Source organism: Ursus maritimus, unplaced genomic scaffold (genome assembly GCF_017311325.1).
Source record: "Ursus maritimus isolate PB19 unplaced genomic scaffold, ASM1731132v1 scaffold_24, whole genome shotgun sequence".
Lineage (NCBI taxonomy): Eukaryota > Metazoa > Chordata > Mammalia > Carnivora > Ursidae > Ursus > Ursus maritimus.
In genome coordinates, this window is record NW_024424897.1 from 31,713,678 (window position 1) to 31,729,551 (window position 15,874).

General features: G+C 50.9%; 1 protein-coding gene across 1 annotated transcript in view; it reads right to left on the reverse strand.

Annotated features, from left to right (window-relative positions):
* MPO (myeloperoxidase) overlaps positions 1-4,584 on the reverse strand; it is a 10,034-nt gene extending 5,450 nt beyond the window's left edge. Inside the window, exons 1-8 of the mRNA XM_040640894.1 lie at positions 4,460-4,584; positions 4,247-4,324; positions 4,030-4,123; positions 3,539-3,714; positions 3,200-3,323; positions 2,984-3,113; positions 2,675-2,881; positions 1,582-1,900 (exon numbers count right to left, since the gene is read on the reverse strand). Of these exons, the coding sequence (XP_040496828.1) occupies positions 1,582-1,900; positions 2,675-2,881; positions 2,984-3,113; positions 3,200-3,323; positions 3,539-3,714; positions 4,030-4,123; positions 4,247-4,322 (1,126 nt within the window). The 5' untranslated portion in view covers positions 4,323-4,324; positions 4,460-4,584. The remainder of the gene's footprint in view (positions 1-1,581; positions 1,901-2,674; positions 2,882-2,983; positions 3,114-3,199; positions 3,324-3,538; positions 3,715-4,029; positions 4,124-4,246; positions 4,325-4,459) is intronic.
* Positions 4,585-15,874: the final 11,290 nt, after the last annotated feature.

Consider the following 15,874-nt stretch of genomic DNA (forward strand, 5'->3'; position numbering starts at 1 on the left):
GCGGGGGGGGGGGGGGCCTAGGGCACAAGATGTGTATAGTCCGCATCTGAGATTGTTCAAAAAAAAAAAAAAACCGAAAAACAAAAACCAAAAACCAAGTGAGATCTCTAATCCTCTCGTCCTCCCCACCTCTTCTCTGGAAGGGCCCAGGAGTTAGGGCCAGGCCCTTTTACCAGGACACTGGGTCCAGTCTTTATCAGCTCCAGAAGCTGGTGGGAAAGATTCTCTGAGAGCAGGTTTACTATCCCATGAGGTCACGATGATCCAGGCCCAGGACACGATGCCAGGACGGGGGCGGCCGTAACTGGCTGAGGAGCGCTGCTCTTCCCTCACCAGCCCAGAAAAGTGTGGGCTCCGGTGTGGACCGGAGCTGACCTCGGTTCTCGTCCCCAAGGCCCAGCCAGGGGAGAGACCACCAGGAGCCATCGGGAGGAGAGGCTGGGAGGCCAGATGTGAATGCAGGGGCCTCAGGACCACTCTTGGATTGACATTAAAAAAATATTGGAGGGCTGCCTGACCGCTCAGTTGGTGGGACATATGACTCTTGATTTGGGGGTTGTAAGTTTGGGCCCCAGGTTGGGTGCAGAGATTACTTAAAAATAAAATCTTGGGGCGCCTGGGTGTCCGTCAGTTGAGTGTCCAACTCTTGATTTCGGCTCAGGTCATGACCTCAGGCTCCACGCTCAGCTGAGTGCTTCTCCCTCTCCCTCTACCCCTCCCCCTGCGCTCTCTCTCTCAAATAAATAAATAAATCTTTTTTAAAAATTAAATAAAATATTTTTTAAAAAAAGAAAAAGGAAACATTGGAAATTTCTAGGCATGGGCACCATTACTGCCCCAACCATATCCCCAGGGCTGCCAGGTGTTTCAATCTAAAATCGCACCCTCTCTTACGACAGGGAATCAAGATGGCGGGGGGGGGGGGGATTCCGAAGCAGTGCCGCCCCATAGAACTTTCCGAATTGATGAAAATGTTGGACATCTGTGCTGCCCTATATGGGAACCACTAGCCTGTGAGGTTACTGAACACTTGAAATGTGGCTAGTGCAGCAGAGGAACTGAATTTTCCATTTAATTTCAATTAATCTGATTTAAATTTAAATGGAAATTGCCACGTGTGGCTGGTGGCTAGCACAGCAGATGACGCAGGTCTAGAGAGTGAGGGTGCCACACTGCTCTCTGTCCCCTTAGTTCCCTGTCCCTGGGGACTCAACTCTCTGCCTGAGTCCAGAGGGAGAAGGAGAGATGGCGAAAGGGATGGACAGAGGGACAGTGGTTCCGCAGCCACCCCCGAGTCTCCTTCCTACGTTTGGCTTTTTGGTTTTGGTTAGTTTGGGTTTGGGGTTATTTGTTTGTTTTTGGGTTTGGTTTTTGGCTTTTGGTTTTGGGTTTGTTTGGTTTGTTTGCCTTTCTGGCTCCATCCAGCTTGTCACCGAGGCAACTGGATTAACGTTAAGTTGGTGAGGACAGAGTCTCTCTAAACACAAACCCACGGGGTGCTCACCAACAGGCCCCCTGTGGCCCCAGCGCCGGGCGCCCCCCCCCCACCAACACCACCCTAGATTCCCACTCGGGGCCGACCTGCCAGGAAGCAGGGGATGTTTGCTGTGCGGTTGGTGAGGAGGCAGGGGTCATCGTGCAGGGTGTCGAAGGGCAGCAGGGCCCGGCCGTTGTCACTAAAGCGGGTGTTGACGGCCATCAGCCCCAGCCCATTGGTCGTGTTTCGAAGCTTGGCGGCCAGAGGGTCCTCGCTGCCGTACACCATGCTGGCGTCCACGAAGGAGGTGAGCGCGTTGATCTGATTGCGGATGGTGAAGTTGCTGTCTGTGCAGGCTGGCGAGGAGCGGAAGAAGGGGATGCAGTCACGCTGGTTCTTGATGCGGGGGTCATCGGGCGGGATCTGTGACACATAGGGCCGGTTGGCTCTCCTCCTGTCCACCCCCCACCCCAAGGCCTTGATCCCACCTCCAAAGCAGCCTGGAACCCAGGACCCGAGGGGGAGACCCAGACACCGAAACGAGGGCTCTTCAGGATTTCTGGCCTGAGGTTGCACAGGCAGAGTGCCGCTGAGCTTCGAGCTTTGGGGGTGGTGACCAGAACTCTGGAAGGGGGCATGTGCGACACCCTGGAGGAGGGCCAGCCAGTCCTCACCTAAACTTCCTTTCTTTCCTTTTCTCCAGGGTGTCTGCCCTTCCCTCCCCCGGTGTTCTCTGGATGTGGTCTCTAACTCTCAGTTAGCCTCCTCTTGCTTTTCCTTTCCTGATCCCCCCCTTCCCTATCCCTTTCCTGTCTTTCACTCTAGCCCCTGCCTTTCTTTCCTCTCTCTCCCTCTCTGCCATTCTCCTTCCTTTCTCTCCTCCTCTCCCTACTGGGTGTGTGCCCCAACCAAACAGTCCCCTCCAGCCCTGCTGCAACCGATGGCCTAGGTTCTGTGCGATGTGCGCCAGAGGCGGGGGTGGGGAGGGCAGGTGGCGCTCTGTGCGGAGGAAAGGACTAAGCACCCCGGCATCTACACGCGGGGTTTGGAGGGAGGCGGAGGCAAGTGGGTAGGCAGGGCCAGCCTTACTAGTTGCGGGGGAGGGAACTCTGAACACAGCGAGAGCTGGCCTCTTCCAGGAAGGCTTCCCCCTCTCCCCACCCGGCAGGCAGCGGCGGGGCGGGAGGAAGGGAGCACCTGAAGCGGGAAGCAGGGCGGCTGCTGCAGGCAGCTGGTCTCGCAGTTGACACTAGTGACGAAGGAGACCCGGGCGGCCGGCTCCGGGCTCAGGTCGAGGTCGTGGTCGATCAGCTGGCCCCACTGCATGAACAGGAGCGAGCGCTCCTGGTCCGGGGTCAGCTGGTCCGTGGGGAAGCGCACGATGGCGTTGGAGACGGCGCGCGCCTGCGGGACACGGTGCGTCAGGGGCCGCCTGGGGACCCGAGCGCCTCCGGGCCGGGCCTCGCCTCCCGCCCAGCCCCCCACCCCCCGCCGGCCGGCGCTCACCAGGGGCACCGGGAAGCCGCCGCGCTTGACCCCGGGCGTCCAGCCGTAGGGCAGCGAGAAGCCGTCCTCGTACTCGGCGGGCAGCCAGCGCGCAAAGGCGCGGTTGGAGGCCCCCAGCGTGGGGCTGCGCCTGCAGGGGGAGGACACGGCGCTGACGCGAGGTGTCCCCGCGGGGAGCCGCCCGCCCGCCGAAGGGCCGCCCGCAGCCGGCCGCACCTGTTGTTGCAATGGCCGGTGATGGTGCGGTACTTGTCGTTCTCCGGGCACGTCACCCTCACGTCCTGGTAGGCGCAGCCGCTCGACGTGGACAGCAGATTCAGCTGGGCCGGTGTCAGCACGTCTGGGGCCGGGGAAAGCCGGGCGTGGTTGCCGAGTCCCCCCCTCCCCATTTCCTAGCCTAAGCTGGGCAGCCTTGGTTGGGGGCCCAGTCTGAGGACACCGAGAGCAGACTCCGGGGCTCCCGAGACTCCCCGGAAGAGCAGTGGCGGGGGGTCACTGGGAGATGACCGAGGTCACTAGTGGAGCAGGAGACTGGGGTTGTAGGGGCGACAGTACCAGTAACGTTGAAGGGCCCCGGCCACAGAGGCCGCAGCTTCCCCTCCAGCAGGCTTAGGGCCACGTGCAGGTAGTCAGCAGCCCTCACAGCTGTCCTGGTGGCTGCCACCGGCTGCTTGAAGTAGGACAGGAGTTCCATGGGGCTGGCCAAGCCACTGTGAAGCCGCTGCTTAATGCTGCTTGGAGAAGGGAGGAGTGAGGCCAGAGACAGCGGGGATGGAGACACTCAGCCGAGCCCTAGCCCCAGGCCAGCACACCGGACAGTGCAGACAGACCCACAGATGGGAAGAAGGTCTCTCTTTATAAACAGAGTATGGACCCGGGTGTCCAGACAGAGGCCAGGCCATGGGGAGAGATGGTTTTGAAGATGTTCTGAAACCCAAAGACGCAAAGACTGACAGACAGACAGGGGCTCCATCCCCACCCACGAAGTCCCCATGTCAAGTTCCTTCTCTGAAAGACCTGGGGCAGGGAAGTGCCGGGCACCCCACCTCTCCCGCCGCTCCTTGTAGGCCGTGTCCACTAGTCGCTTGGCTTCCTTCATGCAGGTCAGTACCACTGCGGTCTCCACCTCTTCCAGGACAGCTGCCCAGAACATGGGTCACAAGATCAGAAATGCGCCCCAGAGCCAGGGTGGCCTGCACCGAGCCCTTGGGACGCAGAACCACCCCCCAACATACCACTTCTTCCCTTCTTCTGCATCATTACCTGGACCGGCACCCTGAGAGCACTGGGGCACGGCCAGGACGGCCAGGAGCCCTGCGAGGGCCGGCAGCAGCTTCATCTCTGCAACAAGGCCCCAAGCCCAGTAAGTCCAGAGTGCCCAGTGCCCTTGGGAGAAGAGAGCCCCACCGGCCCTCTCCCCCTGACCCCTCACTCCCACCTTCAGACGCCAGTCCAACCTCAACGGGTCCTACCTACCTCCTCAGGGAAGGGGTCCACAGCGCCCCTCTTTTGCTAGCTTCGGTCTCTCAGCCCCCAGGACCTCACCTCCGAAGTTCACCTGGTATTGGCCACAAGGCTCACCTGAATCTAGGCCTTTATGTCCTATGGGCTGAGGGAGGGGGCGTGGCAGACGAAACCCCGCCCCAGGAGACTATATGCTCTCTCCTCGCCCCCTGGGGTTGGGGTGCCCAAAAGGTGGTCCATGGTATGGAAGAGAGGGACAGGAAAGGAGAGACCAGAGCTGTGCCCAGCCTTTGAACTTGGCTTCCCACCCCAGAGCTTCTTAGCTCCCATTGCGCACCTAAACCAGCGCTGCCCCCAGGGGCAGACAATTAACCCCCTCCGAAATTCCGGTTAAACTAAGTATCTGGGGGTCCTTTGAAAGGGACAAAATTCAGGAACAAACAGCCTAAGGAACTGTGGGACATGGAGTGACCCCAGAGGAAGAGGGAATGTGTAAGGGACACCTGGAGTAATGATCAATCAGCCTTGGTGGGGGGCCTGTCCCCCACCCCCACCAGAATGCTGGTCCCTGGCAGTCCCCCTCCCCCATTCTTGGCAAAGGCTAAAGGGACAGGAAATCTGGCAGGAGACCGTTGGGTTTCATAGGAAAGCCTGGGGGCTACAGGCTCAGGACCAAGGTAACTTCCTCTCTCCCTCTCCTCCTCCCCTTTCTTCTGGGCTTGGGGTAGCAGGCTGTCTTCAGCACTCCTGCCATCTGCTCCTGGATTTCAGGAACCAGGACAGAGCAGAGCTGGATGTGGTTAATGGTCAGTTAGGTGACACAGCCCAGGGCCTCTCTGGGACAAGATCAGTGCAGTTAAGAAGACTGGGGTTAACTTTTAGGATCGGTCTGACATAGAAGAGGGGGAGGTGTCTCCCCTAAAGAAGGCTGGTGAAGTAGCTGCCACTCTCAGGCAGGACAGGTACCCGATGACTCATGACTGTGCTTGTCCACCTCCCTGGGCCCTTGTCAGGCTCCCATGATGCTTGGTCTAGCCACGTCTCCCGCTCCAACCACCTGCCCGCCCTCACTCTTGTCTTTTATGCCCGGACCACATCTTGGCTGAAGAACAAGGGCCAGCAACACATCCAGAACACCTTCCGGGTGTGCCCGCAGGTCCTGTCACCAGGGGAGCCCAGGGGAGCCCAGGAGAGAGGAGGCCCTTCTTCTAGCCTTGCTCTCTCCGTGACTTGCTCGGTGTGAACTTGGACAAGTGGCTCCTTGCGAATCAGGTTTTAGAATTTTATACCATTGAAAATACTTTTTTAAGGGCGCCTGGGTGGCTCAGTCAGTTAAGCGGCTGTCTTCAGCTCAGGTCATGAGCTCGGGGTCCTGGGATCCAACCCCCATTGGGCTCCCTGCTCAGCGGGGAGTCTGCTTCTCCTCTGCCTCTGACCCAGTCCCCCACCTGTGCTCTCTCTCTCTCAAATAAATAAATGAAAAATTTTTTAAAAAGGGAAAAAAAGAAAACACTTTTTTGATCCTACAAGTAATATATTTCTATTCATGAAAAATTAGAGAACTTAAGAAAAAATAAAAATAAACCAAAATTACTTATAATCAAGTGAGGTCATAGGTAAATTTTTTTCTTTCCAGACTTGTCATTTTTCATACAAATAAGAAGCAGGAAGAAAATAATTTCTCATAACCCCACTACTCATAAATAACCCCGTTTTTTTTTTTTTAAAGATTTTATTTATTTATTTTGACAGAGACAGCCAGTGAGAGAGGGAACACAAGCAGGGGGAGTGGGAGAGGAAGAAGCAGGCTCCCAGCGGAAAAGCCCGATGTGGGACTCGATCCTGGAACGCCAGGATCACGCCCTGAGCCGAAGGCAGCCGCCTAACGACTGCGCTACCCAGGCGCCCCATAAATAACCCCGTTTAATCAACTGACACCCTATATGTAGATATAATATGTATTGTAAACGGTGATAAAAACATACTTCAGATATTGCTTTACACCTCATTTTAGTACTTAACAATTTAGCCTGGATGTCTACATTACATCAATAAATATAGACTTAGTTCATTTATATAGCTGGATAACATTTTGCATTAAGTACTAGGATTTATTCACTAATCCCCTCTTGTTAGATACTTGGTTGTTTCCTATTCTCAGTGTTATAAGCAGTACTGGGGTCAACATCTATGAGGTTAAATCTCTTGTCACATCTTCAATTATTTCCTTAGGCCTGGAAGTAAAATTGCTGCGTACTTAGGTATCGGTATTGTTAAGGCTTTAAGAGAATTGTCAACAACCCAAGTTTAATGTTTCTCTTTTAATAGTTCAATTAAACATATGGTAAGTATTTATAAAATATTTGGAGAACTGTATCTTTTGTAATCCATATAGCAACTACTGTTTTTCTAACAGCTTAATTTATTTTATTTTAAATGTTAACTTCAGTATAATTAACTTACAGTGTTACAGAAGTTTCAGAGGTATAATATGGTGATTCGGCAAGTCTATACATTATTCACTGTATGGGCACTTTTAATCCCCTTCATCTATTCACCCCATCCTCCCACCCACCTCCCCTCGGGTAGCTATCAGTTTGTTCTCTGTATTTAAGAGTTTGGGTTTTTGTTCATCTCTTTTTCTTTGTTCGTTTGTTTTGTTTCTTCAAGTCCACATATGAGTAAAATCATTTGTTTTCCTCCGACTTAATCACTGGGATTATACCTTCTGGGTCCATCAGTATCATTGCAAACGGCAGGATTTTATTTGGGGGCCGCCTAGTGTTCCGCTGTGTATATATTTATCCTTATCCATCCATTGTATATCTTCTTTGTCCGCTCATTTATTGAGGGACACTGTGCTTGCTTCCATAGTTTGGCTATTGTAAGTAATGCCGCAGTAAAACACAGGGGCGCACTTACGAAATCGCCAAATGGCCTCGTGAAGCTCGCACCTCAGCTTCCATTAGCCATGCATGGGAGCACCCGTTCCCCATTGTCCTTAACAACTCCGACCGCGAGTGTCCGTTTACTCTTTCAGGGGGTTGTCGAGGCTCAGGAGGAAAGGGACATTTAATACCGGCCCCTTGCAGCGCAGATGAGAAAGACAGAGCCCAGGGAAGGAAGTGCCTGTGCCAAAGGTGACAGTGTGGACAGTCCAGAATCATCTGGCTGCTCGGTCCCCTGCTTCCCACACCAGCGCTCTTCACCCGAAGGCCTCTGCATACTTAATTGTGATCTTTCTTTCGGGCACTTATGCAACAAGTCTTTCCTGAGCCCTTGTGTGTGCCGCCTCCACCGTGCTGGCCACCGGGCATACCCTGCCGAGCGAAGTGCAGGCCTTGTCCTCAGGGAGCGCGCAGGAGAACACAGAGAAGCAAAGGAGTGGAACAGAAGAGCCTTGTGTAGGGTTCTGTGGGAGCGTCAAAGAGCAGCACTTGGACCACCTGGTACGTAGGAAGGCTTTCTCGAGGAGTTGGTGCTTGAGACTGTCTTGAAGAATGTTGACCAGGCAGGGGCACCTGGGTGGCTCAGTCGGTTAAGCGTCTGCCTTTGGGGCAGGTCATGTTCCCAGAGTCCCGGGATCAAGCCCCGCATCAGGCTCCCTGCTCAGCGGGAAGTCTGCGCCTCTCTCTCCCTCTGCCTCCACACCCCCTGCTTGTTTCTCTCCCTCTCTCTCTCTCTCTGTGTCAAATAAATAAATAAAATCTTTTAAAAGAAGAAGAAGAATTTGACCAAGTAGACACAGGGAGGAAGAGCATTCTGGGCCCAGAGAACGACATAGCGAAGGCCTTGACACGAGTGGGCTTCATTTAGACAGTTCGAACTTGGGGGCAAGGATGAGGCAGATAACACTCTTGCTGACTGTTGAATTCTTGTCCTGAAGCCTCCAGGGAGCCATACGGGCTGTGAAGGGCACAGAGGTACATTTTTAGAAAACTCACTCAGCAGAGGGGAGGGAGCCCTGGGGTGGCAGGCGCAGAGGCTAAAAGCTGGGCAGGAGTCACAGCAGGGATTCAGGGGCAGGGGGTGACAGGCCTGTCCTGCTTTCTCACAGGCGGCAATGAAGCAACGAATGTTTGAAAAGCTGAAGCCTTTTCAGAGAATGCTGTTAAAATGCCCTTCACTCTCTACCCCTGTGGGAGAATTCTCAAGAATTCTCAACAATCCCCAAACCACCTGCCTTTGGCTCAGGGCTGGGGCTGTGGGCTTGCATTCACGTACGGAGGCTTGAGAGGCTCCGTGACTTTATGAAGTTTCCAACCAATTGATAATGACACAGCCGGGATTACTTACTGCAAGGCTGCCCGGTCTGCACCTCTGCGGATCCCTCAGGTAGGCCTTGTCTGTGCGGCCCGGTGTATCTGAGGCTCAGAGGCCTTCTCAGCACGCAGAGTAACCAGAAGGAGAACACGTCTGCCCGAGGAGATATTCCAGGCAAGTCTTGTCCCATCAGTTACCCCTGGGCGCCATCCCGGGGCTGGCCTCTAGAGGGCACTGCTGCCACTGCTACGTCCCCAGACTATAGTCCTTTGAGGGAATGAGCACCCCCCACCACCACCACGCAGCATGCTGCCCTCCCTTCTCCCCGCTTACCTTCCCCAACATCCCCACCCCTAGGGTGAAGTCCAACTGCCTGTGGGATAACGGGCCCTCCGCTACTGCTTGCAAAACAGCTTCTTTCTTCATGCTGTTTAGGAAACAGTTCAGTTGGGATTGCCGCCAGATTTCCTGTGCGTCTGTGGCTGGAGGGAAGGAGGCTTTGGGAGCTTGGGGAGGCGGCGGGGGGAATGACGCCTCAGGGGCGGCAATGGCACCTGGCCCAGAAACGTTCTTTCCTTGCTCTTTAAATTTTTAAGAGTTAGTTTTGAATGTCACAGGTAATGCTTGGATATATTTTGAATACACTTAAAATATGGCAAATCCTGCGATCGCTCCCTGTGGGTAACGGGACGGCGCCACGCCCCACTCCAGTCTCGTTCCTCCGCTCCTCGCACAGGCACACCGCTGTCACCCTCGTGTCTGTCCTTCCAGACCTTTTCCTTTCCATTCATTCATATGGATGGATCCGTGGGAAACATTCTCCCGCCTTTATTTTTCCGTGAATGATATCCCATTGAGCAGTTTTGTGCGGCCATGTGCTTTTCTCATCAACTACACCTGCCTTGTGCTACCTAGAAACAGACTCGCTTTGTTTTTAACTTTTAGTTGAGCTATACCTCCCTTATGCAACCAGTCCTCTCTTGAAGGAAGCTGACATTTTCCCATGTGTTCACTATTAAAGACAAGGCAGCAAGAGGCGTCTGTACGCTCGTACACACACGCACCCAGCTCTCCAGGGTAAAGACTGAGAAGTGCGCCACAGATTTTGTGCATTTAGAATTTTTGATAAATAGATATCACCAACATGTCCTCCAGACGTATCAACATTCTCAAGGGCAAAGATTGGAATCACACTATTGGCTCAATTTTTATTTCTTTAATTAATAGCCAGCCCCTTTTTATTTGTACTAGCTCTTCTGTACATTTCCTGTGTTTGGTGGTGTCCATCTTTCTATCGGATTGTCATTCTTTTTATTGATTTGTAGAAGTTACCATATATTCTGAATAATACTAATCTGTTATGCATATTGTTAATATGTTTCCAGTCCGTTGTTTCTCATTTATGTTTTTTATAGGGTCTTAACTTTTTTAATTTTTATTTTATTTTTTTAGGGAGAGAGAGGAAGGGGCAGAGGGAGAGAGAGAGTCTTAAGCAGGCTCCATGCCCAATGAGGAACCCGACACAGGGCTCGATCTCACAACTCCGAGATCATGACCTGAGCCAAAATCAAGAGTCAGACACTTAACCGACTGAGTCACCCCAATATAGGATCTTCATTTTGAAGTGTCAAATTTATCAGTCTTTTCCTTTATGGATTTTCCTTTTCAGACTTATTTAGAATGATCTTCTTTTTCAAGATCATAAACATATGCTCCTGTGTATTTTTCTAATATCTTAATATTTGGGTTTTTCACATGCAGATCACTAAAGCATCTGGAATTTCTGGGTGTGACTAGTGTAAGGGTACAGTGCAATAGTGAGCTACTTTCACTCATTTCCAAATGGGGATCCAATTTTCCCAATGCATTTAGTTGAATAATCTGTTGTTTCTCCACTGAAATGAGATATTAACTTTTCTCACTTACGATAATGTGTTTTTCCCCCAGATAGTCTATTCTACTGATCTACTGGTCTATCAATTCCTGTGCCAATGCCTTATCATTGCAATTACCATAACTTTTTAATATGTTTTGATTTCCATTAAGATAAATTCTCTTTCCTCATTCTCCTTTTTAGAAAAGAATCGTCAACATTCTAACATATTTACTCTTTCTTATGAATTTTTGAATGTCTAGTTCCATGAGAAATCCTATGGAGATTTTTACTGATATTGTATTTAATTTATACGTAAATCTGGTGACAACCAGCATCATTAAGATATTGTCATCCTGGGGTGCTTGGGTGGCTCAGTCGATTAAGCATCAGACTCTTGGTTCCGGCTCAGGTCATGATCTCGGGGTTGTGAGATCCAGCCCCATGTAGGGCTCTCTGCTCAGCACAGAGCCAGCTTGAGATTCTCTCTCCTTCTCCCTCTGCCCCTCCTCCACCTGCGCTCGCTCTCTCGCAGCAGCGAGCAATTCCCAAATTACTCTGAGAGTTTATGTTCTTGAGTAATACAGTATGTCATTTTATTTAATTCTACTTTTACATTCTTCATTGAAATGTTATTGTTTCACCTTCTTGTTAGGTTTGTTCCTAAATACCTTCTTTTTGAAATAGGTATATAAATTTTGTCATTAAGTTTCTCCACAGAACTTGTAATATCTTGTAGTATTCTCTTTCCTTGGGATGACAATTTTAGTAGTCTCCTTTTAGCTCTTAGAATGCAGATTCATAGATCTGAAAAACATTGGACATTTTTAACCTACCATTCTAGAAAGGTTGTACTCTCTGATGAACAAGATTTTTTTTTCAATTTAAGTGAATATTCAAGTTTTTGTTAGTCTCAAATAATAGTTCCCAAATGTGTTTCAGGTAGTATTGTAAAGGTAAAGACAAATCAAATCATATGATTATACAAATGTTTAATGGTTATTCGATTAGCCCCCTTTATACCTGTGGTTATTGGTGGTGCGAATGGGTTAAGCGTCCAGGAGACAAAGTTCTACAAATATGAAGCACTAAGCTCAGAGTAAAAGAATTCAACAGCATCTTTACCAATCAGGTTAGTTAAAATTTAAAAAGGCTGATAAAGCCAGCACCAGTCAGCATGGGAAAAAGTAAGTGCAGATTGGCCCCACGCCATGGGATGGCAACTTGGCAATGTCAGTCAAAATCCGAAATGACTCAGCAATTCTACTTCCAAGAAGACACGTATCCTCCAGATGCATTCTTAGGAAAGCGTAGATACCTGCCCAAGAGTGTTCATTTCAGCTTCATTTGCAACAACCAAAAGACTAGAAACAAGCCAAATGTCCATCAAAAAAAATTGCCGTACTGTAGTACTTGCACATAATGGAGTTTTATGCAGCCTTTAAAACTAATGAGGGCGCTTTATATGGAGCAATATAGAAAGATACGTTGCGGAAAGAAAAGAGCTGGTTCCAGGATGTATACTGCATGACACAGTTCCTGCAAAACACACAGACACACGTGCATACCCCGGGCACATTTAAGTACGCACGGAAATCCCGGAAGCAGGCACAGAAGCCTCTTAACAGTGGTTACCTTTGGGGAATGGAACTGAAAGGGCTTGGAGGGGGGCTGGCGGTTACTTTAAAACCAATGCTCCTCTGTTTGATAGCTTCACAAAGAAAAAAATAATAATTTACTTACAAAAGAACTAATCATCTCTCCCTCCACCTTAACTTCCCAAAGTAGCAAATTTTGATTTGTTTCACATAATCAATGGTTTTGGATTACTTTTGCTTTGGTTTCTTAGTATGAAGTCAAACACTACCAAAGATTGAAACGATAGCATCGACCCAGGAGGCATTTGGGGGTGAGCGTTCCCCCCTTCCCCCCCCCCCGTGGGAGGCTTCAGGAGAGGTCATTTGGCCCAGTACAGAATTCAAGTTCAAATTCCTTTCTCTTCAGCACTAGGAAGATACTGCTTCGTTGTCTTGATGCATCTAGGACGGTTAAGTTCCGTTACAAGTAGACCCAATTCCTGAAATACGCATCCACCCCTGTCTCAGTCAAAGCAGGATTAACATGAACTGCAGGATCCGTCAGCCACACCTGACCGTGGAGATGTTGCAGAAATGAGACACAAAAGTGAAATTGTTGCAGAGCAGAAAATGGCATGAGCTGGTGAGGGGAGCACAGGCTGGGAAGGGAGAGGGGCGGGGCCAGGCGGCTCCGGCAGAGGGTGGCCTGGGGGAGCTTTCCTCCTCCGCCTGTCCTAGCCCTCACCAGCTCTGTGCCGACCCTGTAGTGACAGCAAGGCAGGAGAACAGCCCCTTGAGGCCAGCAAATTTTGTGAAAGGGGACATTACATGATGCTGCTGGACCCTGGCCAGGCTAGGGAGTGGAAACAACAGCTCCTTCCTCCGCCCTGAGGACTAGACTATTATGACCTAAGGGGAAGTCCTTGCTTTGGCAGAAGCACATGGAGATTCCCTAATAAGTAAGGTCCTCGGGGTGAGGACAGGGAGGAAACAGAGTGGATGAGCTCAAATTATAACCCCGGAGTTTCTCTACTCTAGGCTGTGAGTCTCCCATCATATTCCCCCCACCCCAGTGCCCTTATCTGCGCCTTATCCACGCTCCTCGAACTCAACAAGAGGGGCACATGATGGCTGTAGGCTTTCACCCTCCACCCACCTCCCACGCCATGACCAAGTAGAATTTACCCCAGGAAAGTAAGGTTGGTTTAACACTGAAAAATCAACAAAATTTGCCATAACTAAGAAAGAAAAACCATATGATCTCTCATCAGAAGGAGAAAAATCATTCGACAAAATCCAACATCTATTACTGATTATTAAAAACAAAACAAAAACAAAACTCTCTGCAGACTCAGAGTAGAAGAGAACTTCCTCAAGCCTGATAAAGGGGATCTACAAAAAAAGAAAAAAATATGTCACTAACATCATCATTCGTGGTGAAAGACTGAATGTTTGTCCCTAAGACCGGGAACATGGCAAGTTGTGTCCGCTCCTGCAAATTCTATTTCGCACTGTCCTGGAGCTTCTATCCAGGGTAGTGGGGGGAAAATTAAAAGCATCAAAATTTGAAAGGACAAAGTAAAACCGTCTTTGCTTGTATACAGTATGATCACGTGTGTAGAAAATTCTGAAGAACCTACCAAAAAAGCTCCTAGAACTAAGAAGTGAGTTTGGTGAGGTTGCAAGCAGACAAGGCCAGAATATGAAAATCAGTTGTGTTTCTATATACTAACAACAGAGAATCCGAAATTAAAATTTTAAATGACAATGCCATTTATAATAGCATCAAAAATATGAAATAATTAGGGATAAGTCGGACAGAGATGTGCGAAATCTACAAACAAAACTTTACTGAGAGACACTGAAGACCCAGAGAAATGGAGAGACGTACTTTGTTCGTAGGTCAGAAGACTCAATGTTGTTCACATCGTCCCAATCGATCTGTTTGTTGAGTCGCGCTTGTGTCCTGGCCTTAGTAGCTGAGAGTCCCTCCCAGACAGAGTGGGTGAGGCCGCTGGTAAGCGGGAGGGCTTTGGCAGGAGAGGGAGGGGGCACAAGGCGCCATACTTCGGTGGCCCCTCCCCTGGGCAGTGACTCTTCTTTCTGCCAGGGATTGCCAACCACCCAGAACACCACCTGGCCTCTGACCCACACTGCCCCTCCCACTGTTCTGTCTAAATACAGACACCCTCACCTTTGCCCTTGGGCCCCTGGGGGGGGAGAATGTGCAACAGTCCATCGAACCTGGTTGCTCCCTGCTTGGAATCTGGGCTAATCAAGCTGTCAGCAGAGCCTGGGGTTTCTGCTGCTCTGTCTGCACCGCCTCTGGGCACGGAGCAACGTGCAGGACTCCCACACACACCCTGCTTTGAGGTTTCTGTTTCCCGTCCTCTCTGGACTCCTGCTGTTCTAGTCTACTAAGAGCCCCCCTTCTGCTCTCAAGCAGAACTATATGGTTTGCTCGCTTATCCCATTGGTTTTTCTTACCTCTCCTGTTGCTATGAATTTAGCACAGGAAAGTCAACATGGCAGGATTTGTGCAGTGCACTGCCCTGAAACCCGTGCCTTCTCTTGGGTTTCCCGTCCCCTGGCCAGGTCTTGATCTCCCACCAGGAACCCTGCCTCAACTCCACATACCTGGCCCTGCCACCAGGCACTCGGGAAGCTGCCAAACCATTTTCTTCAGAAAAGAAACTCAAGAGTTGCTTGGTCTTCTTGACGTTGGTTGGTTTTGCCCCAGTCGCCCTCAGATGTAACTTCTGGTTTCTAAAGTCAGGTCCAAAGCTCAGCACGACCCACCCCTCCAGGTATCTTTTGCCCCAAGTAGAGCCCAGCATGGGTTTTGTGAAAATAGACTTTATTATAATAAAATGTCTTTTTAAACAAATGCCCCCACCATTCCAGACCCCTGGAGACCAAGGCGGGGGTGGGGGTTCAGTCAAATGATCTCCCACCACAGTGAAGGAAACATGCAGAGACACTCACCCAGCCGCAGGGTTAGAGGGGGTGGTGAGGGTCAGGGTGGAGAGCGGTCTACCCCACTCTGAACAGGGGATGTATGAAAATAGCTGCATAAATCTGTCCTCTTCCCAGCCCCAGACTCCGGCAGGGACCAGAGGAAAATGATGCAAAAGAGAAGTTGAATCCGATGAGCGAAATAAGGCAAACCCAGCTCCTGCTTCCCTCCCGCTGGCCCCGCGTCTCTGGGGGCGGGGACACACAGGGGCCAGGAGGCCGGGCGGGCAGGGAGCGGTGGGGCACTATGGAGCGGGGTTAGGCCCGCTTTGGCAGGGCCTTTCCCCTTCCTGGGCCTGTGCGGTGGAAGCGACATAGACGAGGCTGGACTGAGGCACTGAGTATGTACATATATACAGGGTTCTGCCCCGCCTGCCCCCGGGGAGCTGGGGCTCCAGGGAATCCAGTGCAAACTTGCCTTCAGGGGAAGGAAGACATGTCAGGACAGCCAGTGCCATCAAGAGGGGGGAGGACCAAGGAGGGGACCCGCAGTGTGGCGGGAAACTAGGCTGAGGCAGGTGGACTAGGAGTCACGGGTCCTGGCTGTGACTGAGGTCCTCGGCAACCTTGACCAAGTTACTTCCTCATTCTGCAGCTCAGTTTCCCCTCCTACATCCAGAGGGTGCATCCTTGAGAACTCATCTAGCTCTGACCTTCACCGAGTCTCTGATGCCCGTCCAAGCGCTGCAGTGTGAACTC